General features: G+C 51.9%; 1 protein-coding gene across 1 annotated transcript in view; it reads left to right on the top strand.

Annotated features, from left to right (window-relative positions):
- LOC128275294 (uncharacterized) overlaps nt 1-16,784 on the top strand; it is a 50,594-nt gene that overhangs the window by 25,907 nt on the left and 7,903 nt on the right. The window contains exon 2 of the mRNA XM_053013751.1: nt 5,412-5,533. Coding sequence (XP_052869711.1) covers nt 5,412-5,533 — 122 coding nt within the window. The remainder of the gene's footprint in view (nt 1-5,411; nt 5,534-16,784) is intronic.

Genomic DNA, 16,784 nt, shown 5'->3' with positions numbered 1-16,784 from the left:
GGCGTGACACGCCGCCATTGCAAGGATGCCGCCGCCGGCTGGTGAATGGTCGCCCCGAAATTCGCTTGCCAATTCTTTCGTTTGCCGGCCAATTAGCCGCTTGGAACACTTCCTTCCGAGTCGTTTCACTTTCGGCACGCGCGCCCGCCAGCCAGCGCACTTACCCGGAAGTGTCAACCGGAACGGAAGGAACTACCGCGGCGGCGGCGGCGACCGGTGGTTCGCGAAATTGCCGGGTGAGAGTGCGGCAGCATTCACCTGCCCGTGGCTCCGGCGGTGGCTCCGGCCCTCGGTTGACAAAATCGCGCCCAAAATCGAAAGTCAGTCCCCCGGGTGTCGGGCCACCCTTTCGGTGGGCGCCCGTGACTTTCCCCTGCCGCATATCGCGCGCGCGGGATCGCATGCGTGTTTATGCTGAATTTTGGGCCTCGATCGGTGCGATTCGGATTGTTCATGATGCGCACACACACATAACCGAGTGATCGTGCGCACGTCACGCTTCGGGCGTGCGAGAGATGCGTCGTGGCGATTATCGTGACCGGCGATCAATTGTACCCGGGCCGGGCGGGCACGGCCCGCGAGGCTCTAGTCATTCGAAAGTGTTATCTATTGTTTCGCAACCAGCAACAGGGATGGTGCGGGGTGCGGAGGGAACGGCTTTCCTCTCGCTCGGCTTTTACTTTGGGCGTTAATTTAATTTTAGACAATAATTAATCGATTCTCTCGCACCGGAGAGGGCGTTGTCCCTGCGCACCGGCCTAGGGACCACATTCCCCTCCTTACCCCACTCTCCCCCCTCATCACCTAGGGAAAATAAATCATGGCCGTTTGAGGTCGCCGATGCCGCTTTTCCTCCACGTGTCTTGCGCGGCGCGTATCCGTCCGTCCGTGCGTCGGAAGTCGATTAGCGTTTCGGGCGGAAATTGGGACCGACCGATGCCGCGGAAAGCTGCGGAAACCCACCGACACGCGACACGCCAAGTTCCCCGGGGAGCGGGCCGACTGATGGCCGTTGATTGATTGGCCGCACCGACCGCCACGGATCAGGTTTCTATCCGGTTTTCCCGTGCCGGTGCCGAGGTTTTCTTTTTGCACGAGAGTTACCGATTTGCGGAAATTGTTGTTTACCGCTGCCGCCGACGACAACGACCAGCTGCTGCCCGGCTCGGCCCCCGGGTTGTCACTCGGTAATGGAGCGTAAATGATCTACCCGGCCCCGATTAGCAGCAGCGCGAGTGTGGTGCCTGGATTGAGGTTAGGTTATTTAATTATACACGCGCGCGGCAGGGTGGCAGGGCGGCCATTTTCCTGAGTCACACCCTCGGAGATGAGCCGTGAATTGCCGGCAAAATCTTACCGTCTAGGTGTTATGGAGCTCGACAGTGAATTGAAGCAGTTACTAGTGTGTTCAATAAGTTCGTAGCTTCGATAATAGAGGGCGCTGCTACGAGCCTGATTTTTTTTGGTTTTATTGGTACACTCATCATATGAACGTATTTGAAGTTCCATTCCAAACGGTCGCTTTTTTACAATGGAAAAAATCAAGTATCGTGCATTAATTGAATATTTATTTTGGAAAGGTTTAAAAGCATAGGAAAATTATGATCGAATGTTGAAAGTGTATAAGGACTCTGCCCCTTTAATTAATACATTAAAAGAGGGGTTTCTGAGATTAAACGTGGTCGTACTAGCCTTCAAGACGATCCATGTCAAAAACGTCAAAAACGGATATTGTATTGTACAATCGTCGAATCACTGAAACAGATTTAGTATAAGGCCTAGTCATTTCATTGAGCAGTATAACCAATATTTTGACTGAAGTATAGGGTTTTAGAAAGCTCTGTGCAAAATTGGTGCCGCATTTACTAAAAATGGAACAATGCACCCGAAGACAAGAGCAATTTGAAAATGGCAAAAATCCATGAATTAAAGTTTGAATTGTTGGAGTATCCACGCGTATCCACCAGATTTGGTCCCTAGTGACTTCCATCTGTTTTTAGACCCACAAAATCATGCGTGAAAAGCGTTTTTCATCAAATGATGACGTCATAACAGCTGCGGAAACGTATTTTGATGCCCTTCCAGTTTCTCACTTCAGAGATTGAATTTATAAATTGGAGTCTCCTCGGAACAAGTGTATTGATGTTCAGGAAGGCCATACTGAATAATAAAGTGTGTTTCAAACCATAAAAATGTGTCCTTCTTATCGAGGCTACGAACTTATTGAACAGCCTAGTACACTACGAGGTCCAGGTCAGCTACTATCGGCAACTCTCGCCTAATCGGCGCTTCCCGAAACGAGACGGACTTGGGACGGACGCATATTGCGCCGCCACACCTCACAAATGTGTAGTAACGGCCGGGGCGGGCCCAGACCTCCGCAGGACGCGCTTTCTTCTCATCTTCGGCCGGCAAGTTGGGTGGCGCATAATTTATGCGCCCACCACCCGCCAGCGCCACGTGCCATCAGCAGAGCGTCATCATCATCAACCATCCTCCCGACCGACCATCGGGCCGGTCTGTGGTGCGCGTCGGAGAAAAGCTTTCTTTTTAAAAGCCGCTGCCGCGGCCACGATCTCACTTCGCCTCACATGATGACGCGGCCGCGATCTCGCGTGAAACGAAGAAACGTTTTCGCTTTTCCGGACTGCGTGCCGCGGTGAGCTACAAAACTTTAGTTAAATCTCAATTATTTATGCGACACCGACTTGGAGCGCAGAGCACCAAGATTGATCTACAATTGGCCAAGGCTGTCCATAAGCCGCGCTGCTGCTGCTGCTGGTGAAGCGAAGGTGCAACGGAGCGCATTTAAACCGACGATTTAGATTCGCCAGCCGCCCTTCATGCAAAGAGGGCTCATCCATCCATCCTCTCCACCGGGGGGGGGGACGCTTTTGGGCTAGTCGGCAGCCAATTAGTAGCAGCACTCCGATCGTGGCGGCTGTGGACTTTCAGCGCCCACCTACACCGTGGCGACCGTGTGTCCCAAATCGAAGAATTTATGGCGGTGCACTTTCTTATCGCGCGCCGCGAAGGTGGATCCGGTACGCGGCGTGTCATCGTTTAACACGCTAGCTTCGAAACTGGGCGCCAACTGGAGCGACATCTCTCGGTGGAGCACTCGGCTCGGAGATCGCGTCACGCGGCTCATCGTCATGGAACTTTCTCTCCGACGTGGATGTGCAGAGGCCTGGCACTCAATTTCGACCCGGCGATGTCTCTGCTTACTCTGAAGGGTCCGCGGTTTATTTAGGTACATCGAAGGTCCCACTGCTGATCGACTATCGCAGCGCGGTACCGTTTCCGAAGAAACGGCCCACATGCTGGGCGAGGTGCTTTACCTTTCCTCCGTTTTTGGCGCAAAGCTCCTCCGGACGACGATAAATTAATTTGTCGCAGTGCTAATGAGTTTTAATTGCGTGCATTGCGCGCGCCCCGCCAACCGTGGTTGGCCAAAACCGGAGCAACACCACCCTCCGGCACCGGTGGAACCGTTTCTCCGATGGCGCGACGCTTCGGTGCCACCGCCGGAATCGTGCAACCGGATCGCGCCGACCGGCAGATGGATTGCTCTGCTTGTAACAACCTTCCAAGCCAGGTTGATCACCCAGGGGGGCCTCGCGGTGGGTGGGTGCGGGGCTTTTAAAAAGAAACAATTTGCATGCGAGATCTACTCCGGTTGACTAATAATTGCCGCGCACGGTTCCAGCGACTCGCAAACGGCTTGCGATCTTTGGCGTTGCTGAAGCGCTGCCTGATGGGGGTGGCTATCTTATCTGGCAGAATTTCCGTAATTGTTTTTTGTACAATGCTTGCTAATTAATGTAAACACGCCGGTGCACTTACTGCCGCTAGGCTCAGCTGCAAATTGTTGCCACAAACAGTGCAGCAAGCAGGTTCCGAGATGAGGGCCAAAACTCGACGATGACTTGGGCTGACTTGGGTTAGAGTATTTTCTGCCCACTGGGACCGATCAACGAAATGATGTTGAAATGGCCAATATCACTCGGTTTGGCATCAATATATTTGGCAGCTTACGTCGTGTATTTATTTAGGGCGAACTGTACAGGATGGGTTATCTTACCTCTTCTGGCCGATTGTGGTCGTTTTTCGAGCAATACATGGTTCAAATTGATCATTTCCTGTCAGTAGCGATCTGTATCCACTGTTGCACCAGGTCTTAGGAGCTTGTGGTACATTACACCTTTCTGGTCCCATCAGGCACACAGCTTTGTGTTTTTGCTGAATCGGTCTGGTTTTGCAGTCAAAGTTGATGCTTTTCCCGGACCGACCAATGATTTTTATTTTTTAAGGATTCTCCAAATGAATCCACTTTCCATCCGAAGTCGGAGTAATGACTTCCTTTTGTACCTGGCGAGCAGAATTTTACATTTGGTTTTTCGGTTTTCCTGCTGTCTTTCGTTCAGTTCATTTTTCAATCTTCTGGATCTTTCCCAGAACCTTCAAACGTAGGGAAATGGCGTATTGGGACACCTTCAGCCAATCCGCGAGTTGTTTCTGCGTTTACGTGTCATTTTCGTCCAAAAGTTGTAATTATAGTTCAGCGTCCTCGATTTTTTTGGAGTCTTCCGTGCTTGTTAAGTCAGAATCGCCGTGTTTGAATATTTTAAACCACTCAAAGCACTACGATCTTCCAAAAGCCTGATCGCCGTAAGCTTCGACAAACATTTGATGCGATTCTGTAGCTGTTTTCTTCAGCAGGTAGCAGAAAAGTAATGATGCCCGCAAAACGTTATATTCAGGTACCAAAGTCGACATGCTGCAACCTCTTGAAAGGTATGATGCAAATTAAATATTTTTCTTTTTCGATCTATAATCGTTTGCATGATGTTGAAACAAAACAGTGTTACCAGGAAAGCATAATGAGGACAGAATTGACAGGTAGAGCAATCTGTTTAAACAATCTCATTTGCGACATTTAGATCTGGTTGTAGCTCGATCGTGGAACTTGCCAGCCGCACTGTGCGTGTGTGTCTCTTACTTTAAATCGAGTCCATTCCAGTGTTTGCGTCACTGGTGTGAGATGTAATTTGCCACAATTCATGTTTAAATATTAAACCCCATCTTCTGAGTTGTTGTTTGCATCTTCTTGACGTAATGGGCGAGGTATTTTTGTATACTTGGGATCAAAACGGGGACAAACAAATGGGCCGATCTCTGCGTACTTCACTCTACATTTGCACACACCCCAGCGTGTGCGCAGTACAGTGTCTGTTTACCGTTTGCAACCGTCGAAAAACGAAACCCGCTAATTACCCACCTGGCGGCGCCGGGGGAGTTGGCAAATGTTTCGTCGGCCGTTGGGCCCGACCTCAACGTAATTACTGGCCGCACTGGGTTTGAGCTCTGCGCTAATCCTCCCTCTTTTTCGGTGCTTCCCCATTCAACAGGTGACACATCGGACGACCGGTGACGTAATGGTGCTGAAGATGAATCAACGGCGCGCCAACCGACCCAACATGCTTCGCGAGGTTCAGCTGCTCAACAAACTGTCGCATCCCAACATCCTGAGGTAAGTCAGTGCGCCGTGAATTCAACGGATCACGGGGCAATCCCGAAGCATCCCCAGACAGACAAACAGACAGAGAGAGCAATCTTCGAAAAGGAGTGGGTTCCGAGCACTCTCCTCCGAGGCCGGAAACCGGCGGGATCGTGATGTGTAATTGATTTTAAAAAGCCATTTCCCGTTCTATCGGCCGCGGGACGGACCTCGGGTTCTAGTGACTGCTTCTTCGACCGGCCTTCGACCGGCGCTGGTGGCTTGTAAAACAGATTTCCGATGATACCGACTTCCGGCGGGTGTCGTTGCTCCTTCGTCGGAGGCTCGTCTGTCTGTCGGGAAGCCTCGACGTGGGAAAGTAAAGTAAAAAAAATGGTCCATTAACACGAAGGTGCGCGCAAACACACTTCCCGAACACACTCCGTCTAGACGGAGGCGGTCTGTGTATGCGCTTGTGCCGCTGTCTGTCGCTACTTTCGCAATTACCTGCAGCCAACCGAGCAACCGAGAGGTGGGCCTCACCCCCACGACGCCGGACACGGACAGGGCTGGGCCCCGTGTTTATCCTTAAGGTTTTTTTCCCTTAATTTTTACTTTCTGATGCTTCACAGTCGGCCGTCGGCATGTCTGAGCCGCGCCGGGCCGTCCAGCACGTGGAAGGTTTCGGTTCAAACGCGCCGTGGATTGGAGGGAAACTTTTCGTTACGGCCCGCCCGGAATGACGATGGGAATGTTGGTGCTAATGCACGGCGCATTAACGTGATACAGACGCGTGAATTTAGCCTTGACATTGGCGGAGTGCGGCCTAACGAGCCGCGGACCGAGCTTTTGTTGCAGGTTGCTGGAGCGCTCAGCTGAGCGAGTTGTGTGTGAAAATCGTTTGTTTTATGTTACAAGTGCCTTATTTTTACTCACACACATTTTTGGGGTGTAAATTTGAACCTTTTTAAGCTAACGAAGGTCGCTCCGGGTTGTGTTTTTGGACGGCTCCAAGGGGTACCATTAGGTAGGCCTCACAGCAAATGATTTTTGCTGTGTTTCTGCGACCGAAGTGCCCGCGAGACGCCGAGAGTTCATAAGGGAGCCGAGTAACAAGCCCAGAACTCTGACGGTGTAAGGAGACCAGCAGAAACCAGATCGCGATACTCCAGGGGGCCGGGATCGCGGCCATTATGTGTGGTGGCCGGCTCTCGTTATGTTGCGTTTCTTGGTCGAATCCGATCAAATCTGCCTCAGGAGAGCAGAGTGCCTCGGGTTTGCCGGGTTGGCTCGGAAAAGTTCAAGGGTCGCTGGCCCTTGCGTCCGGTCGAAGTGGATGGCGAGCAAACGGTTTTCTTCGTCCAACTGAATGTTCCGTCCGCACAATTGTCCGGCTTCGATTTGCCTGTTCGCGAGTTTCTCTTGCCTCCGGTGCGGCGATCGATCTGTTATGGATGTGTTTGTCTATGCTACGCATTATGCTACCGTTGGATAGGTACATATGAAGGCTGTTCAAAATTTGTTGCGACATTTGAATTTCCGCGGGCTACGTATATCCGATTTTCGTTTTTTTAGCGTTAGGTTACTACACATGCCAGTTACTTATGGTGAAAAGTTCGGCCATTTTGAGTAATCAGTCAATTTTTGACAGCTTTTTAACTGTGACCGTATCTTGGCTCATCGTCGATTTTTCTCTACTCCGAAAAAAGAATGGAAAAGAAGAACACATGGAAATCGATCGACAACAGGGTCGTAAGAGTCTACGTTTCCGTTGGTGGTTTCCGAAATGCTTTTTTATGACTTCCATTCTCAGCCAGAACGAGCGCCAACTTCCACGCACTTATCAACTCAAGCGACGCACCGAAAACCGTCCGATTTTTTGTGGCGAGGATCGCGGTTTGCCCGTGCTTTTGCGTGATCATTTATTCAGGTCTGCGGCGAACCGGAAGTTCTACCCGAACATGAGCGGAGTTGGCTTTATTTATTTAATTGCAATTTTTAATGTTTAATGTTCGGTGGTGGCGCGCGCGTGGTGTTGTTTGCGTAGCTTCCCGCTTTTGTTTCCCGACGGTTCGCCCAGCCCCCGATTCATCGGCGGCATGGAGGTATGCAAATTAATGTGTGGGGCACTGGCGATGTGTACTCGGTGATCCAGCCATCTTCCTGGCCGTTGTTTGTGGGTGTTTCATTATCTTTCTCTTCGGCCGGCCGGTGTGACAAAGCCCGGTTCGCGTGTTGTTTTTCGCTTCCTGTGAATTAAATTACTCGCACCAACAAGCGGGCGCTCTCGCACCTCTCCATCAAATATGTGAAGCGGCGGCGGCCAACATAAATATCGCGAATCGCGTTTTGCCTCGTTGAAACTAATCTCCCAAGAGGGTGCCCGGCGCTCGGCGCTTTCTCGTTCGCGCCGAACGCGTAAACAAATACTAAAACTTGAAACACGTGCTCGTGTGTGTGTGTGTGTGTGGTGGAGACGCCCGATGGGGGATGTTTGAAATGAGAGTGAAAGTCGCGAGTCGGGCACACTCACCGATCGTGGCGTGGCTTCGATGGATCGTGGCCAACGCACCGCGCCATTGTTGCCTATTTCGGACTTTTCACCTTTCCCTCCCCGCGTTCGCGTTGTTTGCGGCCGATCTCACGCGGGTGCGTGTGTGTGTGTCGGCAGCAAGGTCGTTGGTCGGCACCGAAGCAGACAGAGCGCGCCGGATCGACGAGCTCTCTCGCTCTGGTCTTGTGGTTTACCGTTTTACGTGGAGCTCCCAGTGCCAGGACGCCAAAAAGGATAATAAACGGGGGGAATTATGAGGCTACGGCCGGTGATCGCCATGAAGAAGGGAATTTATTGCACCGTCTTCGGCTAGCCCTCAGAAATAAAGCTCACCCTGTTCATCCTTTTTCCGTACGATAACTGGCCCCCCGCGTAATTGCATTTGCGCCCTGCTCACGGCGAGATTCACTTTACGCGTATTGTGGGGTTACCTCGTGGTTTTTCACTCCGCCCGGCGTACGCAGAATTAAAGGAGCGATTAATACACGCATGGCGAACGATTGCAGTGGCGGCGGCGGCGGTGGTGGCGTTGGGTGCGTTAATGATCACGTTCGTGAGCGAGCGTGTTAAAGGGTTTTGTTCGGTAGGGTTTTTTTTGCCACCATTCTGCTGCTGCTGCTGCTGCTCCTAGTACAGTTGAAGAGCTCGCACTCGCATAATTGGATGGCAAATCTCGGTGCGGAACGACGAAGACGACGCCGAGAGGGGCCTATGTTGCTTCTGGTCCGGGGGGTGGGCCCTAATGCAATGCTGGCTGGCTGGCTGGCAGTGAGAAGCGCCCGCGATGGTGCTGTGAACTGAAAACGCGTACTGACGCTAGGCGCTAGCTTATGTTGGGCCCGTGTTGAGGATTTTCACAGCCACAGCCCATAGGATTGGGTCTTTGAACTTGCTGAAGGTTACGGTGCACGTTTCGTGGGGTGGCGAACGGACGAAAATGGCCGTTGGAAGCGCACCGGGCGGCGCGGCAAACGGTGCAAAACGCGTGCAGAAAGAGAATTTCACTTCGGCCAGCGCGGCGTGTGATCGGCTTCGCCGTCGTTTGCGGCCCACCACCATCCGCGCTAAGGTCAAGTTAACCGATCGATGCTACATTGGCGGACGGTCTTTGTACCGTTTTTTTTTTGAAAGGGTTGCTTCGGTTTGGTTTGTTAATTCAAGTAATGAAGGAATGCTCCTCGGTCGATACCGTACATCGGTGTAACCTTGCTTGTTTAAAAATTATAGCCTTCGAACGTCCGTTCCGGCATCCTACCGTACCGTTGTTTGTTGTTTGTCTCGCGGGTGAGGACTAAGAGGCCGTGAATATTAATTATTTTGTCGTAAAATCCGCGAGAGAGGGTCCAGAGTACCACCAATTCGCGGCCGTGTTCGTGTTTATGTTTTTCAACATTTAAAACAAATCACATTGATTCGTCAGCGTCCACATTTTTGGGATGTTTCGTTATTATTGCTGTGCCGCGTGTGGTTTGGCCACGGAGGCCAAGGAGCAATGTTGTGTCACCGGCACCGGTCTGTTTTTAGAACGCATTTAGATATATATATATTTCGTTCAAGTTCTGCTTCACGAAACACGCGAAGAAGGTGCTATTTTGGGGTGCTTGTTGGCCAACCCTCTGCCACCTGCGAAGGCGGCGGTAGGCGGTGTCCACGCATCGCCTCGCCGGCCGGTTGTTGTGGAGTAGGAAAACTGGCGTAGTCTATAATTTTGCCGGCACACACCGGTGATTCAGAATGCGCCGAACCCATTTCGCCGAATTAATCACCTTTAAGGCGCGCGAGCGAGTGGACCGGGAACCACCAGCGTCGTTGTTGGGTAAAGTAATGAAACGAAAACAAACACGGTGATTGTGTTGCGGAGCAACATAATGGTCACATCTTATGTCTTCGGCGCGCACTTTCACCATTATTTTCACCTCCCGACGCCGGCGCCGATGGGGGAAAGCCCGGGCCAAAAGGCGAGCATCAAATCGAACAATAATCAAGCCACAGCTCAACGATTTATTTAATCGGCTTCCAAAATGAATAAAATGTTTACAAAATCACCTTACACGCAATGAAGCAGCGCGCTGCTGGCCACTTGCACTTTCGTCCACGGTGTTCGTGTGCGGAGCCGGAAATGGTTTATGGGAATACATCAATAAACTAAAGAAACGTGAAAGAAAGAAAGTACCCCGAAATGCCGCCGGCCGTCATTTTGGCAGCATTATGCTCGGTAACGGGGGGAGCAACGTTGCGCAACCTGCTGCTGATCCGATCACACGACGGGGCCTACGTACGCACACTATTCGTGCCCACTATCAGCAGCTTCGGATGGCTGGTTGTTACTTTTCGCTACATCATGTCAATACCCCGGCCTGGGATTGGTCATAAAACACCCCCCCCGATGCGACCATATTCGATTGGTGCGCATTAAACAAGAAACAATCACCTCCTGGGATCGGACCGGACGTGTGAACATAACGGCTTCGAAATGGAGCCACAACAAAACCGGCGAAAGAATCTCACCCGTACGGAAGGTGTGCATGCGCGCGCGCGTCATCAGGATTCCTTCGGGTACACGCACTTCAGCCATCGTTTTTCGCACGCCGCATCTGTCCGTTCACTTCCTGGACGGGTGCTGCCAATCGGCAGCATACATGCACAGTATGTTCGATAAGTAACGAGAATTTATTTTTTTTAAATATAAAATTCTGCATATCTATTTGTCAGTAACAGTAGATTGAAAGGTACGTGCTTCCTCTGTCAAACGCATTCATTTTCATGCTAATCGGTTGATAGATTAAGCAGTTATGTGCGTTTATATGGCAGTAAGTTTATGACCTGTGGAACAAAGAGTCAATAATAAATTTTGTGTTACCCTTGGTAAACCATATTCAGAGACCAATAATTTGTTACAACAAGTTTATGGTGGTAAGTGTCATACCATCAGGGTGTCATACGAGTAGAGCAAGAGTTTTTGGGTACTATAAACCATTTCTAGAGAGTCGTGAAGACTTGGAAGATGACGAAGGGCGTTTAGGACTCCGATTTAGGGCGCTGCACCACAAGGACTTTAGAACGAAAATAACACGCAAAGGCTGCCAAGTGTACTAAATGAAAGACAGCGGGAAAACCGAAAAACCAAATGTGAAATTCTGTTCGCCAGGTACAAAAGAGGGTTATTTTTCCATTAGATTGTGGTCCGGGATAGAAAGTGGATTCATTTTGAGAGTCCCAAAACGAAAAGTTCATGGGTTAGTTCAATAAAACCATCATCTTCGACTGCAAAACCAGATCGATTCGGCTGGATCGATTATTCGATCGATCATCACGCGCATTGACCGAGCGGCACTTCGATTCCTACGAGGAAGTTGAAAATTGCTTTAGCAAAGCAAGTTTGCTGCTTGCTAATTGGCTTTCTAATGTATATCTAGCGATGGCCCGTACTTTGAATAAAATAGAGGTCTTCTTTTTAATGCAACATGTGATTTCTTTGGTAAACACATGACTTTTTAATCAGTAAACCGATTCGTACCGTTTAAACTGTGATATTAAACAAATGTTACTGAACAATATTATTTTAAACAAAATCTCGTTATTTATCGCGCATACTGTGTCTGTCTGTCGTGTCTTACTGATTGCCAGGCTTGTTTTCTGGTGCTCTGGTTTAAATTCACGCCCAGCCCGCGGGCTAATCCACCAATCCGACGATCAATTTGCAATCCGGTGATCAATTTTGCATAAATCACGGTGGCAAAAGCGGGCCAACATTTCGCCGATGAAAGCGAAACTTGTCATAGAAAGTCCCGGTCCGGCCGGCTTGTCGGCCGGGGGGATGTCCAATTCGATCACGGGCTGCTCGGTCCGATTACGATTCGACCAGCGTTTGTCAGGCACGCTCTCAGCGCCGCGATCGAAGAATCGCTGAAGCTTCCACGACGCGCGTGAAACCCGTCCAGATCGGTTCATGAATTTTGCAGCGGAAAAGTTGACGGGGTTGCGAAACGGAGTTCCGAAACAGCCATAAAGTGACAGGCGAGTACATCGCGCGCACCCGTCGGGGAAGGTCGTCTACATCCCGAGCGTGTAACTTCATCGCTTCATCGCTTAAACCCAGCGGCGATGGCGCCAAGTGTGTGAACACATTGATTACGATCCCCATTGACAGTTTGACACTTGCGCGGCGTCACCGCAGGCGATGGTCAATAATTTACGCACATACGCACAACCGAGGACCCTGGTCTGGTCATCCCCAAAATGGGCACACAGCACCCGGCTCAAGTACGTCCAGCGATCGGCCCCCATTTCGGGCCCGGCGCTGCGGAGCGCTGCGAGCAAAAAAGGTCACCCGGAATGCCTCCGGATCCCGTACTGGGCACTAATTGACCCCCGACCCGAACCGTTTGGCGTTACCCGTACGATCATCTTCGCCACCGCGAGACGGTGGCGCCACCAACTTCGCGAACGATCGTCTATAAATCCGTCCGCCGAGGACATACGCGCGCGCGAGACATCATTTGTTTGGCCACCAAGGCAAACGGAACCGGAGCTGAGGAGCGCTGGCAGATCGAAGAGCAACAGCTCGAATTACGAACACCATTTACGGGGTGGTCCAATTAGCGATCGTTGGGCGATAAGATTACGGCACCCGGGATGTTCTAGTGGGTCAGCATCTCTGATCGATCGCCAATAACGACGAATTAAGAGCAGCAACCGCGCAGCAACACACACACCATAAATCATCGGCCATCGGAGAATAGGGTGGCGAAAACCGGGTGCCCGCGATTGGGGCGAAATGGTGATGATGGACGGGGTGAGCCCGCGGCCCCCGGGGATGGATGGCCGCTATATGTGGGACACGTCTCAAGTCGACGCAGATTGCGACTTGAGTCCGCTCGCCAGCCAGGGGACCTTGGGTGTCTAACGGTGTCTTCCGCTTTCACGTGTACAGTTTGCGCCGTTGATGATCTGTTGAGATGGGAGCTGCTGCTCATCAACGAAGGTGTCCAAATCGGACAGAGCGGCTGGGCACCGTTATGCAGCATCCACTCTGCAGCAGTCCCGATAAGTGACACTTTTTCGGCGGTACATAATTATGCGATTTATGAGCGGCCGTCCGACGTGATTAAATGATTTAATCGAGCGGCTTGTCCACTCGATTGGAGGAAGCGGCTTTCACTGCGTTGTATTCGGCTTCGGATTGTGCAACACAGTTTTTCTTTTCCCCAGTTGTGTCCTCCGAACGTTTGAGAGAGTTTGAGAGAGACAGTTGGGCCCCTCGGGGGCCTTCTCGTTCTATTTACCGCTAATCCCGACCCGACCCAGGCGATTGGTTTCGAAATAATAAATCAATTATCTGAAAATAAAATGGTTCGCGGCCCACGGACAAGTTCGGGCCCCTGCTAAAGCACTCACTCCGGGCCGATTCATCGCACCGGAGATCGAACCGGGGCACGCTTGAACGGATTCGCCACCGACTGGCCACGGGAAAATCGGATCGCGCGTATGCCGTAAGCAGGGGCGCACCCGGTGAAGCAGAACGGGCCCTGAGATGAACCGCAGCCCCCGAACGAAACGCACCTTTTTCCGTTTTCGATTCGTCCAAACTGTGGAAAGCGATCCCCGGAGCGATGTTTAATCAATCGCAACGCATAACGCGACCCGTAAGAAGGACTTACCGAACCGACTTATCCAACGCGCGTGTGGCGAGTAATTGACTTCAACGGAGTTCAGTTGCTAGTTCACCCGGCACAATGCATTTCCCTTTTGTCTTACGCCGTTTGACCAACTACCAGCCAGGAACAACTCGGGCGCCAACTTCCTTGACCAGCCCAGGACCACCGTTACATCAGTCAGGCACCTAGGCAGTGAAGAGGATACGCCGGCCGGGGCGGCTCATAACTTGTCACGGCGCGCCGAGCATAAATTGGCACCCGAGCGAGCGAGCGGTACGATCGTTGACAACCCATCATCCTGCGCGGTTCGATTATGTCGGTGGCGGCAGCAGCACCACGTGGACCGATTACCGAACGGCACCGATGAAGCATAGCGACGGGCAAATCGCATAACTTCGCGCGCAGCCGTTAACACCGATTGCAGTGGCCATAACAACTCAGTGCAGCACCTGGAGCGGGTGGAGCAGAAGGCAAAACCGGTTAAACTTCTTCCCGGGCCCGGGAAGTGGAGTCTGCCGATCTTGAGCGCCGCCGCATCATCGACGTAATAGGCCGGGGGGAGGAAACAATTGGCAAATTTCTGCTCGGACTGCCACAAAACGGTTTTTGCGCTTCCCACGAACTACTGGACACTGGACACGGTTCGGGCCCTGGTCCGGGAACTTTCTGGAAACATTAACACACTTGCGTTGGCGTCGCGATGCCGATCTACAGGGTGTTCCATCACGATCCAACTATTTAAATGTTTAACAACTCCGCTATTTGTCAGTCGATTTTGACAAATTAGCCAGATTCTGAAACTTCAGTCTATGCCGTTTTAGTCATGGATCAAACAGTGGGCTGAAATTGTAGCGCTCTACATTTAAAATAATGTGCGTGCTTTATGTTCCCGAATTTCTTCTTACTTCTTCCTGGGAGGCTATTTGAAGAGTAAGGTTTATGCCAGCCAACCGAAGACCATTGAAGAACTGAAAACTAACATCACAGCGGAAATTGCTTCTACTGCGTTGTCTATTACCGACATGTTGTCAAATACAATGAAAAATGACTAAAAAGGGCCGCATTTTGTGTGTCTAATGGAGGCTGTATATTGTATTCTGAGTGAATTGTTGAGCATTCTATACTCTAAAAAAATCAATCAACATTTAAATAGTTGGATCATGGTGGAACACCCTGTACATCGCGCAGTGCTGCCAGCCGCGGACCAATCGAGGATTACTTGCAACAGCCCCGAGGCCACCGTTGCCCGAGGAGTGTGATTTCGGAGATATTCCACACGAGCTCCGGCATTATCTCATCTCTCGGGGCAAATCTCCGAAATGTGGGCCAATCTAAAACGCTGACCGCAACAGTCGGCGGACCGACAACCTCGGCAGTCGGTTGTGGCCTGAACCCTGCACTTACTTATTACAGCTGAGTGAGGCGCACGCTCTTAATTGATGCACCTGATTCGAAGCCCCCAAAAAGTGATACGCCGCGCCGCGCTGATTCCAGTTCCACTGCTCAACGGCAGCTGCTGCCGGGCAGCCTGCGGACCAAACTTGCAGCAAAGGAAACGTTGCAGCTTTCGTTCCCAACAACGCAACGGAGCCGGAGCTGAAACCGAGAACCGGAAGCTCCGGACTGGCAACCGGATCCCGGTGGGAGGGTGACCCACATCGAGCGGCGTGTAAATTATCAGTCGGACCTTCGGAGTCGACGAGGTGGGATTTTTTGGGCGGTAATTTTTCCATATCTTCGATGAGCTGGCAATAATGGTTTCCGGATACGATAACCGTTGCCGTGGGCGATCGGCCTGTCTAAATGTATGTAAATATCGATCAATTATTGTTCCCGAAGCGGAACCTCCCCCCCACCGGAATAGTACGGGTTCCCGAGTTGGAGAACGTAATTTATCAATTATCGTAATCAAGCCCCGCACAGCCCCAATCAATGGGATTCTGGACCAGCTCGAGATCTGGCGCCCTCTTCGCCACATCGCCCCCAGATCGCCCGGTACTTGAGAACCTTGGGCGGAAGAAGTAGAAACAAGTTGCGGAAGTTCCAATTCCAGCCCCAACAGCGCCAGAACACGTGTTTGGGCTCTTCAGATTCAGGTGCTAACAACAACGCCCAGAAGAGGCGTGTGTGTGCGCCATAAAAGCCGGGACGGCCGTGGAGAGCGGAGGCCAGGGAGGGAAGGCCCTGCACCAAATCATGCCAGCGCGCGCCCGCGAGATGTGGTGGAGAGCACCTGAAGAATTGTGTTAATTATCTCTACCGCATTACCTAGATTTGCGCTCTCCGCTGGCCGGTGAGGCGTTGAGTGGCGCTGGTCGCCTCCGGCACCAACTTGTGGGATGCCCCTCGGCTGCTGCGTCTGGTTTCCGTGTGGCCCAGAGGTTAATGAAGTTGAAGACGTAAACACACTTGTTGTTGTCGGTCGGCATCAGAGGCATGCTAATTCCGTTCGTTCGCTCGCTCGCGGCGATCGCGACTCGTGACAGCGCCCGGGTGTTACACGTGTTGCCTCCCGCCGCCACTGTACCACTATTGGAAAAAGGTCCACGAGAGTGATCCACGAGAGTGCACGCTGATGGAAAAACGGGAAACCTGAGGACTGCCTGAGGAAGCGTCCGCAGATCGGCAACGGGCAAGGCGGCGACGGTGAACGCCACGGCGCTGGCCGTACGTAGCTCATCTGAAATTCTAATTTCGGAAAATGCGATGGAAAAACAAGCACCAGCCGAAAACGAAAGCGAAAGCCACCGAGCGGCGCCCTGATGAAACGTCACGAAGTCACGAAACCCCTCGTGCGGTGGCGTGCACGTCAGGGCTGGGGCCACCGAACCCCCGTGGAATCGCTCTCTGGCTGATGCCTCGCCCCGGGCTGGGCCGGGCCGCGGCGCTTCCTGGGACCATCCACCGTTGGATTGGTTGGAAAAACCAGTTTCTCAGCTTCCATCCATCGCAGGGGGCCTCTCCATGAGAGCACCCTGCGACCCTCGAGGAAGCAACAGCCTCGCCGCCGCCGTGACCGCTTCCGGATTGTGCGGAAAACTGTGGTGCTTTAATGCGACAGGAAGTGGCGCAC

The sequence above is a fragment of the Anopheles cruzii genome, chromosome 3 (assembly GCF_943734635.1).
Source record: "Anopheles cruzii chromosome 3, idAnoCruzAS_RS32_06, whole genome shotgun sequence".
Taxonomy (NCBI): domain Eukaryota; kingdom Metazoa; phylum Arthropoda; class Insecta; order Diptera; family Culicidae; genus Anopheles; species Anopheles cruzii.
The sequence above is the reverse complement of the archived record's forward strand: the minus strand, read 5'-3'. Positions and strand labels throughout refer to the sequence as shown.